The sequence below is a fragment of the Haliotis asinina genome, chromosome 6 (assembly GCF_037392515.1).
Source record: "Haliotis asinina isolate JCU_RB_2024 chromosome 6, JCU_Hal_asi_v2, whole genome shotgun sequence".
Classification (NCBI taxonomy): Eukaryota; Metazoa; Mollusca; class Gastropoda; order Lepetellida; family Haliotidae; genus Haliotis; species Haliotis asinina.
The window spans coordinates 63,401,725-63,419,588 of record NC_090285.1 but is presented as its reverse complement, the minus strand read 5'-3'; the positions used below and the strand labels follow the sequence as shown (position 1 = coordinate 63,419,588).

The 17,864-nt window shown below is 40.6% G+C and overlaps 1 protein-coding gene across 2 annotated transcripts in view; it reads left to right on the top strand.

Moving 5' to 3' along the window:
• Window positions 1-1,618: 1,618 nt before the first annotated feature.
• Window positions 1,619-17,864, top strand: part of LOC137288043 (synaptotagmin-6-like) — a 31,544-nt gene continuing 15,298 nt past the window's right edge. The window contains exons 1-2 of one of the 2 annotated variants that reach the window (XM_067820403.1): window positions 1,619-1,702; window positions 13,603-13,814. In XM_067820403.1, coding sequence (XP_067676504.1) covers window positions 1,654-1,702; window positions 13,603-13,814 — 261 coding nt within the window. In that variant the 5' untranslated portion in view covers window positions 1,619-1,653. Of the gene's footprint in view, window positions 1,703-6,076; window positions 6,216-13,602; window positions 13,815-17,864 lie in introns of those variants that run through there. The other variant, XM_067820404.1, reaches the window with a different exon arrangement.

Below are 17,864 nucleotides of genomic sequence, written 5' to 3'. Positions count from 1 at the left end.
TGATGACGTGAGACAGTGACGTTACCATGTTTCCGTGGAAAGACCAACGTGTCATCTCTCACAAATTACAAGCATCACAAGCTCTTGGAAAGGGAAGACAATTGTTGGCTTTTAATCATGAACCATACGGCAACTCTAGACCCATATATTCTTGTAGTAGTTAGTCATGGTAATAACAACACTGCACTAGTGTGCAGAATGTACACTTTCTACTCCAATGGGATATAGATGCACTGGCACTGATGGAATATGTCCGGGGATGGGGATTTTTCATCAACCTGGTAAATCTCGGTCAACCTGGTACTCTGAACACTCTTCGGTCTCCCTTCATGCGTGTGTATCGCCTCAACACTGCGAATCGTTATAGATAACACATAGCGCATACATTGATTTGTTTTTGTTTATCTCACGCATGCCTACTGTATTGCCTACATCTGGTGAAACGTCCCTCATCCTATGTCCAACCAAAAGTATCACCAGTTCACACAAACACGCGCACTCACACACACGCATACACACGTATACACACGTACACATGCACACACACATGCGTGTGTATCGCCTCAACACTGCGAATCGTTATAGATAACACACATCGCATACATTGAAATGTGTTCTTTATCTCACTCATGCCTACTCTATTGCTTACATCTGTTGAACCGTCAATCATCCTATTTCCAACCAATTGTATTATCACCAGTACACACCCACAACCACACACACGCACGCGCGCACACATGCACACACACAGACACACACACACACACACATATATACATATATATGTTGTGGGACAGATGTGGTGTTATTCTTAATAACTAACAACCCTTAAGGGCATATTTAACAGTATCATACATCCTTTGTACTATGGGACTAAGTTATCACTCATCCTTCTGCATGCTGATCCTATACTGTGTCATTTTGCTAAATGGCATTCTGATTTCCGGAGTGGCTTGTGATATGATATACATCCATCATCTGACCTTAGAATAAAACAGACAAGAAATCCTCTTCAGTATCGCCGTGTTGGTCTCGCGTTGTGATTTACAAGCCCATACAGTGTCTCACGCATTAAAACTCTCATACTTGGTGCTTATGCAATCATTATCAAACTGTCTGGTGAGCATTCCCAAGGTTTATATGTTCACTGACTAAACGAACTTTGGGTCTTAGCTGCGGGTAAACCTTTACTGCCTTTCGCTCATCTCAGGCCAAACTTGCTGAACTGTGTTAGCCTCGTGATATGGTAATTGCTATGATACAAGGCCCACACAGCCAGTGCCTCGCCTTGGCTCGCTACATCTACCAGAACGCCATAGAGACAAATGGTCGAGCATCACGCGCTGATCTCAAAGCAGTTATACACAAGGTAATCAGTTAGTGAACTGTCCAGTGTGGTCAAGACGTGCGCTGGTCGCTGCACGGCGCTCACGCCAGCTGGGCGATTCCTGCCCAAGTCAATAGCATTGCAAAGGACAGGACAATCCACTTGGCGTCATTGGCTACGGGTGACAACGGGGTTACAGGTTTCTCAGTGTCTACTCAAGGGATTATTTCTGGTCTAATCGCATCTGGAAGTGCCCATATATCAGGTTACTTGCGACAGCGTGCCCCAAAGCCACAGATAGAGAGTATAATATGTATTGAGTCTATATGTACTCCCACCCCAAAGGAAAAGACCCTCTTGGAACCTCACCCACAGGTTAGTGAGAATACCAATATTTTGAACTGATTGATTTTAGATGGTCATCGTCGACCATGACATTGATGCTTGTGTGGTAATGGCAATGTTTTCACTGTTGTCACATCGATTTGATGCAGGGCCTTTCATTGATTTTGCTGTGGCTTGAGACAGAATGAAAATATTGATGGGCATAGTTTTTGATCGGATGCTCATCTGTGTGCTTCATAACATGCTTCAATAATCCCATGGGATTGTCTTAAATGTTAAATCTTAAATCAAACATTACAGTTCCCATATGTGGAAAAATCAGTTTGCACAGTGGGTCCATGAATGTTTGTCAGCGTCTGGCCGCAACTATAAATTATAATCATAAAGTGGAGTAAATATTTCACCCATTGGATGTATACTCATAACATTTGTATCAGAATAAGTGTTCTTTTTCTATGGATGTCGAATTCTGGACAAGACTAAACTCAATTAAAGTGCTTCTTAGAACATTTGTTAATGAACTAATAAAAATCTACTGTCTACTGTCTATTTAGAATTATTTGGCCACGACAAACGCAGCCTCTCGTTCCCCTTCTGTTGCAACCAAAACATTGATAAACAATGGGCGTACAAGTCACATTAGGACACCTCTTCCTACAATGATTAATGTCCGCAGATGAGGCACGCGGGATGGTTAGAAAACCATTGCAACAGGATTTGATTTCCGTAATATTGACTTACTGTGACAATTGACGATTTTTGCTTTTCGTAACAGCAGTATATATGCCACCCTTTCACACGTTTTGATTCTAGTAATCGTGGTGTTGACCAGTTCTATAACACTATTTTCGTCGTAATTAAGATAATATGCCTACACTTTGTGTGTAATGTCTATTATATTACATACCGTGTGCAGGATTTAGTCCTTTACAGTTCTGATAACACATTATAACAAAAACAGCACATATTTGATCATCCTGGTATTATTGGTGATACTACATATATATCGAGTTGCTGACGTTGAATATATAACCGTGCCATTAGTTGAACATTCTACGTCACTGTTGATAAAACGTGAAAGAGTTTGTAGATATCAGATATAACTCATACTTTACATATCCATCCAGTTTGTTTCATAAAAAATGAAATGCTACTAAATTATTTTGACATTTAAGTCCTGTTGGAACGGGCTCCACAGAAATGTAAACAAATCATATTGACCGAAATTGGCTTTCGCGGCAAAGCGTAAAACATTATAATGAAAAAGGAGAAATTAGACTTTAGCAATACTTTTTATGGTAGAACGGTTTTTTAAAGCTGGTCGCACGTTCCTTTACGTTCAGTGTTTCATTACATGGCCAGAAACCTTGATTGTATGTATTGTGTGACGTGACACCCATCACGCAATGCCTGTGTCAACAATCCCTGACGTCAAGGCGGACGTCATTGGTGACTCTCTGTGGATTGTTGTTACAGTATCAAACAATACTCTTCTGTATAGCTGTTTTCAAAGCAAGATTTATTTTGTAACCTAGATATAGATCTAAATGTCACCTGTTATGACAAAGTCACAAACAATTATTGTCTATCGTCACGACGCGCACTACCGTATGCCATACTGTCGTTGTCACAGCATAAGGCGAGCGCCATGTTTTTCTATCGAAATAAAAACAATTCACACGCTTAAGCTTTGGATTTATACTGTTCGTAGCTCAACATACAAACAAAACAGTTAAATATTTGTGATGGTGTATTCATAAACACATACACAAGTCGTAGTAGGAGTTGTACAAGTGATTCCTCTTTTAAGACGGATTTCGTGTCATTTTGGAAAGGTTTCGTATGTTCTTACATAACTGCATCATGATACCAAGTGACCTTTGATAGATGAATGATTCTTGCACTTTAGAGAAGTGATCGATGTTTTCAGTCTTGTTTGCCTACCTGTTGGCAGAATGAATATCAGATTAATCGACATACAGAATCTTATCGATCTTGGGCAGGTGCCTCGGTTCATCATTTATACAGAAACAAAACAATGGGGCAGTTTCCCGAAGCTGGTAAGTTGCTTTGTCAACTATGATCATCAGACGAAAGGATTATATGGTGCAATAGTATCACATTAATCAGCGCTTCAAGATAATCATCTTTAAACTCATGTTTCTGGTTATCTGATAAAATATTTTTTGAAAACTCTTATAAGTCGGATGTTTGGCAGCAATAGATACTATGAGAGCTCTTTAAGTCAGCTCGAGGAATAATCAAAACACAAAATATGCCTTCTCCGCAACGAAGAGTCATGACAACGGGTCGAATGAAATCTCATTAGGGTGGGAAAACGGCAGGACATTTCGCATCAAAACACATTTACAGCAGTCGATAAACATGATACTGGACTAAGGGTTCGGCTGTATGTATCACACCCTTGAGCATAACCGCACCAGCATTAACTGCATGATGGGCAAATACTTATTCTTCTTTCCTTACAAAGACGTCATTATCAAAAACAAGCTGTATCTGGGAAGCCGGAGATGAGCGCACAGATGTCAAACCAGGATAACCTTTCCATCAGAACGTGGGCGTGATGGTTACATTTTATAACGCAAATGTTAAAGATACACAAACGTACAATATTTCCTTACCCAGATATTATTATCTTTCTTGTAACTGTTGGCATTACATGGATTCGCTCTGTTCCGAGATTATTGTCCACAGCTTAGTTTTGCTGCCAGTTTAGGCTCCCAAGACACTTGTCTACGTCTCTTGTCGCTTCAGGCGTTTAGCCTCCGCATTAATTTGACTCACATTGATACTGAAGCATTTAATGGGTATGTTAGTTAAAGCCGCAAACGACACAATTATGATCATTTTGCATATATTGTATTAGCAACTGGTCTGAGTAACACTCATCTATTTGCTGAACATTTGCCAGGATCTGTTGTAAGTGAAAGCCAGATATACCAAACATTATAGACAAATGTTTAAATGGTAATTTATATTTCACAACACTCAAGCGAAGGGAAACTTTGTAATCGTACATTTTCACGTAAATACCCAATTCCTTATTCACTCGTCTCAGAATGAACCAATAATACATTTCCAGCATGATATTTGCTCACCTTTAGACTTTTTATTCAAATCAACCAGGAGAATTCTAACTGAATGTCAAATGTTAGCACGCACACCCACACCTTGTCATTGGCTTCAAAAGTCAGTGTTTCATGAATCACAACTGTAAGTACTCACGTGTAAGAATATCATATACGTGTCTATGCTAATATTGAATTGCAGTGTCTCATTAGAGATTTTAAATGTCAAGTTGAATTGTGGTGGAAGATATCACACCGTTGTGTGCAGTGTGTGTTCCTGTTAATATATACCAATGAAGTAATTTCACTTTGTATCAGCCGTTCTCAAGACTTTGTACATTTAACCATGAGTCATCTATTGATAAAGAGAAATATAATTCCCACTTGAGTCAATCAGTTGCGTAATGTTACGAAGCTTAAAAACAAACGATATTTGTGTGTGGCTGTTCCATTCGCACAGAGGTGGTGTCATTGTCACAGAACAAAATCATAAAAATAGAAAAGTTTATGACAGGTGAAAACGAACATTTTGAGAAGACAATAACATAATTTCCTACTGACATTGATTTCGGGGACAAATGCGAGACCTTCCCCACGACTGAAGATAACAGACGGCTGATTAACGTCAGATACATTCACGACACATCAACAGAAACATTTCGGTCTGATAGCGACATTATGGTCGAAGAAACTAATCATTAAACACTTATTCTGGACTGGACCACAATATGTTTGGATCAAAACGATGGCTATTTTTGGTTATTTCTCTCAACATAATACCATCGATTGCAATGCAAGGACGAATGTAGTAGTTTTGAGGATAACGGACCCATTTTCGAACTGCGACTCGTAAACAAGTCCCTTTGGAGTCAAACAGGGATTGGGCTAATCCACGAATAATCAATATACATGACCTTTGGCACTAGCTCTTTCTCGTGTTAGCAGCGACAAGGTCGTTTCCCTAAAGTCCCATGGTAACCGGATTCTTTGATAAATTCCATACCAAAAATATTTTAATAAAAAAATTTCACGGTATTATTGAAATTACCTCAGTGTGAGTTCTTCAAGTTGTTAGAAATGTGAAGCACAAAGACCTTTTACAAAATGCCAGCCTGCAAATCGTTTGACGATAATGACCTTTTAACAAGCGCCAACAAGGTGCGCAAAGGGGACATTGTTAAATAACCTACTTTGACAATTCTATGGTTGACTAAACATCATCTGATGAGAAACAGTCAATATACATTGTTATACGATAGACCAACAGTTGCAAAATCGTAACCAGTTGTCAGTATTGATCGGGTCAGACATACATACACACTGACTGTGGGACGGGACACAGTGCTCGGCCATGATACACCGAGCGAGGGCTGTCATACGTGTATCATACAAACAGCACCAGCATGGGGATACCTAAAGTGTCGATCCTCACCCCTCATTGTGAAACATCTAGGGTAAGTGTTTTGTTTATTTGATTCCAATAGATAGGCCTGTCGGCTCTGTTGCCCCAGTTTGTTGAAATACGACGTGGGCTTGGCTTCAATTTGACAGCAGGTGTTTGTCGCGAGTAATGCTTCGTTATGGCATGGATGTGTGCAACGACCAGTCTCCTTCTAGAGGGAATGCAAACCATTGGGCATGTCACATCGCTATCTTTAGCACTGCACTTTATCCGATATGGTTGTTGACAGTCATATATAATTCTCCAAAATTCATCAGTGCATCTAAATACCAAACGGCCATGTTGACAAACACCCTAAGTGAAATATATGTGAACAGTAGAAACTGCATCTGCAATTTGAAGGAAGTGTTAGAAAACAAAATGTAATTTAGTTCATTCTATTTGGGCAACTTACTTTATGACGTGAACATCTGGAACAGGTAATGTAAAATCTGGAAGAATAATGGCTTGCCACATGAATGTTTTTCATATGAAAACAATGTCAACCTAAATGGTATGCACATCAAATGTGCAGTTGACATTAGGTTTACCAACACTCTGTCACATATGTGGGAATATCAATAACACTGACAAATTTAGACCTATGTAATGCTTTACAATCTGACCCGAAGGACCTTTGAGCTCGTATAGTAGCTCATCTGTTTTTTGAGACATGTGGTTTAGTAAATAGTGTTTCTGTCATTTGAGACATGAGTAACGACATTTGAGACCTGTTGAACGCTGCACCGACTGGCGCAGATGGAGATATGTGTTCAGTGTTACCCATGGGGTAGATGACATTTGAGACCTGTGTTATACGTTATTGCACGGTGTTAATGACATTTGAGAATTGTGTTATACGTTATTGCACGGTGTTGATGACATATGAGAATTGTGTAATACGTTATTGCACGGTGTTAATGACATTTGAGAATTGTGTAATACGTTATTGCACGGTGTTAATGACATTTGAGAATTGTGTAATATGTTATTGCACACTGTTGATGACATATGAGACCTGTGTAATACGTTATTGCACGCTGTTGATGACATTTGAGAATTGTGTACTACATTATTGCATAGTGTTGATGACATTTGAGAAATCTATACTACGTTACCGTATGACGTATGTGACATTTAAGACCTGTTTAATACTTTATGTACAGTGCTTGATGGCATCCATTGTGTGCAACGTTAACGTATGGTGTATATGACATTTGAGACAGGTGTCTCTATTGTTCAGCGATGGTGGCATTTGAGACCTGTGCAGTACTTCACTGTACCGTGATGACGTTTGAGACCTATGTAATACTTTTTTGTACCATGATGATGACGTTTGAGACCCGCGTTGTACATCAATGTACAGTAATGACGCTTGAGACATAAGTGATACTTTATTATCCTGCTACGATGACTTTTTAGACCAATGCATCTCTTTATCGAATGAAGCAGAAACCCTTTTAGGGATCTTAGATATTAGAGACCTACCAAATGACATATTGTACAGTTATGATCACTATTGCGATAGTTCCTATCATATATGTAGGGTAAACTAAAATTGAGCCCTGTGTGTTGATTTAACGTATGACGTAAAGGTCATTAAGTCTTTATCATATGATTTACAGAATAGGGTAGCGCACATCTGAAACAGCAGTGATGGTGTGCCGTACAGCAGCCATCTAGGTTAGTGGGACAACGAGGAGGCCAAACATTCCGTCTACTGCTTCACCGTATGTTATATATTCCAGCCTGACTCAGGGCGACAGATGTTACTGTCCTGCTCACAGAACACGCAACGACCCGCCATTGTGTACATACATTGATCAGTACATGCACACCCACATCACATAAATAGCAGATTCCATTGGATTACATTACTTCCTAATTTTATGCATTGGTGGAACTATATCGAATGATTCAACATACGATTATGTTTGTGAAGCTACATAGTCTGATATATGTACAGTTCGATCCATCATAACTTACTACTTAATCTAAAGAATGGCACAGTATATTACCATAGTAAGCATAGCTAGAAAAGCAGAAGATGGCAGTTTTGCTTCAATAGCACAATTAGATAAATATGCTATTATTTATTTATTTATTTATTTATTTGTAAGTCACATTATTTGAAGCGTGACCTAGTTGTAGAGTCGTGACTATTGTTCTGTTGTTTCACTTATTGTTGGAACTGTCATATAACTATTCGTCATTTTGTTCTTCATGACAAACATACACACAGCCATCAGTAATCACCACACCTTATATTATGCACAGTTTTTTTATCGAAACAACAAGAGATCCTACCAGCAGTCGTTTGTTGATAGTATGTGCGCACAGTCAGTGAATTGTTCTAGCAAATACATGCTCACCCGGTGTCATCACTTTCAGTGTTCCAATTCTTACTACTGTTTTCATTTTGCTCCCAGTGGATGCTCGGGGCGTTGAAGTGTTAGATTCATTTCTCATCTGTTTACAAGTGAAACCCCAGCTGACATTTATCTGACATTGTACGTAAAAGTTGAAACTCGAGTTGAAATGGACCTGACTCATAAGTGACAGTAGTTATCCAAACGGCACGGAGTTAGGTGACTGCAGCTACATCTGGTGAGTGGCTTAATGCATTAGTTATCATAATACTAGTTATATGGACCTCCTCATGGTGCAGCCCCAAGACCAATAAGACGCTGGGACGTGCTGGTTTTAGTAATTATTAGACATCTATTATGTCCTGTTATTGCCAGTAATATAACTATACATTCTCGGATGACTAAAGTGTCTGGGAAGACATGATGCGACAAGGACTCAGAACAGATTTCTGCCAGAATACCACATTTGATGACAATGGCAGTAATACTGATATAATGATCATCATCATTCGCACATTGGTTCCATTGAATATTATTCTCAGAAAAAGAAATGACCTAAATGTGGCCATGTCACGTATATGAAAACTGATAGGCCAAAATATATTTTCTAACGGTAAAACCATATTGTTTCAGCATTACAGTAAAGAACATTTTAGAATGATTCTCATAATTCCTGATAATCCATCATAACATAGCTGCATGCAGTTTTGTTTTGGAAATTTGATAAAAGAAGTGACGCGTAGCTTTGGTGGTAACCGTGCATATGAACCTGTTTTGAAGAAAACTAACCTTGTCTGCAGAAAAAAATGACTACAGTCGACTAATTGACGACAACCATACGTTACGGAGTTGGAGCTGGCAGCCAAGGGGAACTAAATTAGTTCTTCCATGTTAAGGGGAGCGAGTGAAACAGATGATTGTAATTAAATGTCCAGCGTATCATGGTATTACGAAAGTGGAAAGTCCTGCAGAACTATGTTTATATTTAGCAAGAAAGATGCCGGTATGAATTAAAGTCAAGAGAGCGTTCAGTGTTTCTGTTTGCTTTAAAAGGAAATTGTAGCCAAACATTTCACGTTGTTACTGGGTTGTGTAAATATGACGTTGGTGTAAATAAGCATGACGTTAAGTGTCCAGGAAATGGATGGAAACTGTCCCGTTGTGGCCTATGCAAATTCCGCGTACGTAACGTCATCGGCTAGATCATAATGCTATTTATGTATCAGCTAAGGTCATGGCAATTGATTGTTAAATCCAGACAAAACGTCTTCATACACCGAAGAAATAGGCCACGCCAACCTGTGATGTATTGTTTACTGATGGTCTGGTACCAGTATGAACGAGGCTTCTTCTTCTTCACACTGAATCATCGCCATGTGCGTTTGGTGATTAATGCCCAACACTGAATGTTCAGGCTTTGTCGTGGAGATTGACTATCGAGTCTCACACAGACATATCAAAGATTGCTATTGTGACCAACGCCTTTTACTGTAGTGACAAGCCGTTCGTAACGACCTTGTAGACACGTACCTGTATGGTGCGCCATTATTGCCAAAACTCGTAACAAACCAATGAAATCGTGAGTAGTAAAGTGTGAAATGAGTCAAATAGTTTCTATTCGGCTATCGATTTTCATTATTTCCGTGATAATTGAATTATCTTGTTACCGGCATTTGATAATGACATAAGGAACTTACTTAAAGTGATTTGAGTTTCTTGTTGTGTTATGAATTTGTGTGAATAGCCATGTTTCGAAATTCCGAGTTATCTTTCCTTGCAAATAGTCCTACACTTTTGTCACCTCCGTACCCGGTTACGCTTAGACAAGGCCCAGTCGTGAACATGTTACGAGTCGCTACCTGGCTTGCCGGACTGATACGATTAGTTACAAATGGTTACAAGCAATCATCAAAGTCACTAAACTTTCTAACCGATCAATTTAGTGGCGTCTCACGACATAAGCTCCTGGGCATCCAACTCTGACCAAATCTCAATAAATGTAAGTACTGTAAATGGACCACGAGGAAACACGGTTCCCGCTGATGCGATGTAAGTACGTATGACAGTACCTTGCACACATCTGTGCCTAAACACTGGGTTGGGGATGCATGGTTATGGGTTATAGCGAACACCCTGTGTGGGTTGCAGGAACGTTTGATTAAGTTTAACCTTGCTGCTTCTCGAGGGTAACTATGTGAGATGAGCATGATGTGTACCGTAAATCCAATCAATTTCAGATTCTAAACTCTATACCTTTAAAGAACATTTGCATATGAAACTTCACAACACTCAATTACCATAGCAGTAGTAGTAAAGTGTGAAATGAGTCAAATAGTTTCTATTCGACTATCGATTTTTATCATTTCCATGAAAATTGAATTATCTTGTTACCGGTATTTGATAAGTGTGTGTGCATCATAGCAGTGTGCATCATAGCAGATGTTTGATAGTCTGAACTCGTTCTCTAAGAATAGAGAAAATATAAATATGAACATAAGTGATGACGAATAACTACACATAGTGCCAATTAAGGATAAAATAATGTAATGATTGATGGACCAAATACCCTTAGTTCCTAAATAACCAGGGATGTAATTGGATGCGACTCTCTTTCAAACATTTTCGTATTCTTTCTTAGTGAATGATAATTCATAGTTTGGAAAGGTTTCCCTGGAAGCCGTCCTATATTTGAGGCAAACTGTAATGGCAGATCGACGAAATATGTCTGCAGACAGACCAGATTGTTCTGCTTAACAACGAGCTCGACGCCCTGTAACTGACTGGAGCATGCTCCTTCCTGGGTTGGTGGAGCTTGCATACCCTCAAGTGAATACCAATCATCAGTTTGGGCTATATTTGGTACATCATGGTTCTGACACGCTTATTACTGTGGACGGAAGCTGTCGGATTAGCGGCGAGGATCCCCTTCTCATAGCGTGTATTTCTGGAAACGCGTTATCTGTTTGAAATCACCCAGAAACGTGGCAGGTGAAGGGAGATTCGGCGAATGGCAAACAACTGCGAGAACAATGCCATCTTCTGCAGGAGGTAAAGTCAAACGAATCTCAGGTCATTTCCACCCCCGCTTTGCCGGGAGGCTCCACACCAGAGTCCACAAAGCTCGGTCAATATAAGAATCAATCATTTATATCGATTGCTCTACTTTGCTTCCCAGAAGGGTTCAGTGTCGATGAGATGCGATGTTTTAGAACAAACATATCACACTCTAGTTTGAAGCTTGTTTTGAAAATATTCCATCTATTGTTGTAGTGATGGGGGAGGTGATATTTTTACACTAATTCATTGGCGGTTAAGGCAGATGCTGTCAGCTGCGCAGCTATATCGGAACTCTCGCGCTTTATATTGCCACAAATCATGGTCGATAAGAGGCTGCGAGTGACTGAAATAACAGTTTGTCGAGGGAAGTATTACGTGGGTAGACTCACCATTGCTATTGACTGTTTCATTAGCTGGATTATACACTTGAGATAGTACATGTATACTGAACATATATTAGTGACAGTGTTTTGCTTTAGACACGTGATACGGTAATGTCTGTTTTGGTTTGTTAAAACATGAAGGAAACTGGTTTATCGTCACAAAAATTTAACGCTGGAGTAAATTTCAAATATTGGGTAAAGTTAAGGCTGCATATGTCTATTTTGCACGTCGTCATGACTAGACTATACCAATAGCCTCCTCCTTGGAATCAAGAAATCATTATTACAAAGGTTTCAGAGAGTACAGAACACTGCAGCACGTATGGTGTCAAGAGGGTCCAAGTTCTTGCCAATTACTCCAGTTCTTCAATCTCTACACTCAAAGTTCTGTGTCTGACATACAAGTGCTACCGCGGACTGGCTCCATCATACCTATCCTGTCCACTCAATCACCGCCAGTCCCAACGTTCACTGCGCTCCGATAATCTTCACCTTCTCTCTATTTCTCAATACATCTTCACAAGCTTCTGTGTTTCATGCCCCAAAGACTCTGGAACACACTGCTTTAAACATAAAACTCTCGCCTTCATTTGACTCTTTCAGATCTTCCTATTCCATGAACACTAAGACTTTTGAACTCTGTGCCGATTTGAGCATACACGAGTGTATGGAATCTAGTGAGATACAAAGCTACATTATTATGACTATTATTGTTTTACAGTTGTGTGCCGCTTGCTCGGATTTCAAGAACTGCGTAGAATAGTTAAATCAACATTCCAGAGAATCCTCAATCAACCATTCTGTGATTCAATACATTGGCATTTCAGTGTGAATAATATTACTTCACAATAGTAATGCATAAAAGTTACCTGTATAATATGATTGTTTCCTTTTCCAATGACATTCAAACATTCTTCAATAGATATACTTCTTTTCTGTTGGCTGTAATGAAGGGATACGAATTGGACCTCCAGGGTCATGCATATGTAGATTGGCTCAGGTCAAGCTGAACAAGTTGTACTTCTCATTAAAATTCCAGAATCACTAGCGTAAATATAGCCACTTACGTCAGACAACTGTTCTATATTATGCAAAATATTCCATACTGCTTATAGGTACTGTTTACACATGGCCTGATGTGTTGTAAAACAAATTTGTAAATGATAAAAAGTAAGTGAAGATTGACGAATGTTTCACAAAACCTTACACCAAAACACAACTGTTCACATGGAATATATTTACACATGCTTTTAAGAAATGTGATTCATTGTCATCATGCAAATCATCCACATCCCCCCATGTTAGTAGAGAAACCAATCTTTGATGCAATCATATATATATAGACATAACATAGAGTGAACGTTATAAGTGAGCCTAATTTTTTTATGGGAAGTATATGTCTGTGATACATTTGGTTTTAGTTTCCACAGATACATTTGTCAGACATACTTGGGAAAGAGAATCAAGCATTAAATTGTTATTTTATGAAACATGTCTATTTCAAACGCATTTATAAAAGTCAAGATTCTGATCTGCGTACAATTTCGTGTTCACGGACGATGTTCTTTAACTCGTTTAATTTCTGCTTCAGATTTTGGTGTCCGCGTTGCCATGGTTTCCCCGCTGCTCCTGGGTGCGGTGTGCGGAGTCTCGGTGGTAGCTGTCGCTGTCGTCATCATAATCGTTTACATACTTTACCGTAAACGACACAGAGCAACATCCTGTATTGCAAGCCACAGCGGATACGAGGCTGTTGGAGAGTGCAAGCCGCCATCTTTGTTGTCTTTAACGTCAGGGTCTCAGGTAGGAACTATGACATTAGGAAATACGTTGTTTCTACATTTTCTTGTGCTCATGCAAGTTTGAATACACAGAACACCGTAGTCTTTTAAATCGCTGTAGATTAAAACGTTAGTATCCGTTATGATGCGAATTAAAATCAGTTTGTCGTAAGAGGATCGGATGGTCAAGTTTGCTCACTTGGTTGACACAAACCATCGAATCCCAGTTGCGATGCTCATGATATTGATCACCGGATGTTCTGACCCAGACACGATTACCACTGCCATATGGCTGGAATATTACTGAGCGCGGTGTTACTCGCCAGCCCAGTCGAAAAAAAACACACACACACTTACACACACACACACACATACACACAGACACACACACACAGACACACACACAAAGACACACAGACAGACAGACACACAAACACACACAGACAGACAGACACACACACACACACACTCGGTCACCTGAATGAATTTACCCTTGTGATCCACTGTATCTTAACAATGTATTAATGTATTATTTTCACAATTATAATTCACAATCTGTACACACGTTGACGAAGTTTTTCAAAAGCTTTCTTTGTCTGACCGTCTTACACGAAACAATGACACTAATGGAATAATAATCTAAAACAACCTGCCTTGATTGGGCGACAGTGAAAATTATAATCACAACGAAGAAAGCTTGAACTAGGCCGCAAGAAATACTGTATATGCTCTGCAAAATCTGCGCACATATTGCCGATTACATGCACCATGACACCATTAAGACATTAAGATGGCTTAAAGACATACCAGGTTGGATGTATTTCTTATATAGTCCTGGCATGAATTGGATAAATATAAACAACACATTGATACTCTAAAACCAGAGTTTGGGGTCAATCAAGCTTTCTTCTTTATACACGTGTCTTGTATTTAGGTCCATCTCGATGTCGGTCGGCGCTCACGATATGTCGCATGTCGTTTTTTGCGCCACGTAGTTGATATGCATGTCATGATGTTGCGCTACACAAACCACATGCCTATCTCACAGACACTTTCCTCTATTTGTACTCGCCATGTAATGCAATTATCTACCTCGTCTCAGTCTACCTATCTATAGATCTAATTTACTGATTTGTTGCAAGAATGAACCAGTGATATATGTCGTATGCGATGGAACCTGATTCGGTTCTCATTTATTGGTGGTTTACGTGCGCTTCGCTGTCTACAGATGGATCTTGCCCGACCAAAGTTACATTTTTGACAGTAAAACTAACCCTTGTGACGTCTACTGGCAATTGTAAACTTTTACGACAGTCAGTTTCCTTTCCGCGGTCCACTTACGGACTGAGAGGCTGATCGCGCCATTTCGACTGTGTTTAGCTGTTACCGGTATTCAAAGAACACCAGACTTCCTGGCCGTGGCATTAGCTGCTGCCATTTCACTCACATGTCTATTTCAATCTCAAATTAGAAATTGCGTTTTATTCAATTAAGCAGCAATATTTGAGTTGGTAATTATCCAAAACCCAGCAGCAGTCTAGTCGGGGGCGTCTCTCACGAGGCAACCGCAACTCCCCTCCTCCAACATTGCACTAAGGGTATGCTAGCGACTTACAACCACCTTAGTGACTTACGATCACCTTAGTGCTTTCTGAAAGGAGGCCCTGGACACTCGTACCAGAGTCAACACAGAAAGCATACTGATACGTTGACACGCCTTCTGCTGGGTCAAACCCTGTCACTGATCTAGACCTATTTCAGCTGGCTCTCATGACCAACTCTAAAAGGGGAATTTCAATGAGAACTAAATCCTAATAAGAGCGGCAGCAAAATAACGGAATTACCATATCAACAACCATCAATGTCATCAAGTACATGGCATTTCATGTTGCAGAACGTCTGTGGCTAAGACAGCGTTTCAGCCAGCACACAAGAACTTCACAAGCCAGATTTACTGTTAGCGTGGGCGGTGTAATATGGTTAGCCCGAGCGGTCTGTCCAACCAGCTGTCACTTTCTAACCCTAATGAACATTGACAAAGTATTTTATTCTGAAAAATATGGCATCGCGGACTCAAGAGGGAAATCTAAATATTCTATGTTCAGCTCAGGGGTACTAATTCCAGCTGCCTTCCTATGTGCGGAAGGTACTGTAAATCAATTTCGCGTAGACGTAAATAGCAGTAGATTTATTTGTAAGGGTTGTAAACACAGCTCCATGGCAAACTGGATATCGTTTTAGATCCACTGAAGTAAATATATACCGTTATAATGCACGTGCACAACATGGATAATGCGATATATATAGGTGAGACGGGACTGAGCAGTACGGTGTATTGTGTGACACGTTCAGTTGTAGTCAACAGTATTAAGGAGACATTAAGAAGATAACGGAGTCTGGGGCAATCGTACACTCGAGGTCTGTTTTCGCACAAAAACGGGTTTGAAACAAGCACCTGTTAAGGTCGGCTAAGAGTAGGCTCCTTGACACAGGAATGTGAGGCAGAGGAGGCCATGTGACCCAGGAACATGGGGGAGAATAGGCCCGTGACACATGAACATGAGGCACAGTAGGCTGCGTAACAGAGGAGCATGAGGCATTGTAGACCCGTGACACATGAACATGAGGCAGAGTAGGCTGCGTAACAGAGGAGCATGAGGCATAGTAGACCCGTGACACATGAACATGAGGCACAGTAGGCTGCGTAACAGAGGAGCATGAGGCATAGTAGACCCGTGACACAGGAACATGAGGCAGAGTAGGCTGCGTAACAGAGGAGCATGAGGCATAGTAGACCCGTGACACATGAACATGAGGCACAGTAGGCTGCGTAACAGAGGAGCATGAGGCATAGTAGACCCGTGACACTTGAACATGAGGCACAGTAGGCTGCGTAACAGAGGAGCATGAGGCATAGTAGACCCGTGACACATGAACATGAGGCACAGTAGACTGCGTAACAGAGGAGCATGAGGCATAGTAGACCCGTGACACATGAACATGAGGCACAGTAGGCTGCGTAACAGAGGAGCATGAGGCATAGTAGACCCGTGACACATGAACATGAGGCACAGTAGGCTGCGTAACAGAGGAGCATGAGGCATAGTAGACCCGTGACACAGGAACATGAGGCACAGTAGGCTGCGTAACAGAGGAGCATGAGGCATAGTAGACCCGTGACACATGAACATGAGGCAGAGTAGGCTGCGTAACAGAGGAGCATGAGGCATAGTAGACCCGTGACACATGAACATGAGGCACAGTAGGCTGCGTAACAGAGGAGCATGAGGCATAGTAGACCCGTGACACATGAACATGAGGCACAGTAGGCTGCGTAACAGAGGAGCATGAGGCATAGTAGACCCGTGACACATGAACATGAGGCACAGTAGGGTACGTGAATCAGATACATGGACTAAAGTTGGAACAGTGACCCTGGGACATGTGACAGAGTCGGCTCCGTGACACAGGAACATGGGACAAAGTTGGTCCCGTGACCCGGGAACATGGGACAGTGTTGGCCCCGTGACAAGCGAACGTATGGCACAATCAGGTCCCAAGTCATCAATGCATTTCTTACGAAAAGACCAGGCTGGGTCTCATAGGTGAAGCTGCAAGAACTGCATACTTGGTATTGAAATTGTAGGGTAGGTGATGTTGAGTTATTTTTCGAACACCCGGTGTTATCACTGATTTTCAATGATAGGCCGTATAATTTACGACCAATGGGTTCTAGACTAGATTTCAACCTAATATCACAACCTAATCTTATCAACCACTAGTTCGCTGAGAGAATAAGACCACTCCATGCCGCCATGCTATATATAGTGTATTGCTGAATGCACCAACATTCGTCCACTGTAAGACCTGTTTTCCATGAATTAAACACATGTTCTATGTGGAAAAGGTACATCTAAAACTGGTATTTGATGCAGCCTGACGAAGAAAGAGGGGAGGACATATCCCGATGATCCGTTTCAAATGAACTTGAATGGACAGGAAAGACATTAAAGATGATCCGAGTTTAATTTCCTGGTGATCATCGATTGTTCTAGTCACTGTCTTTTTCAGA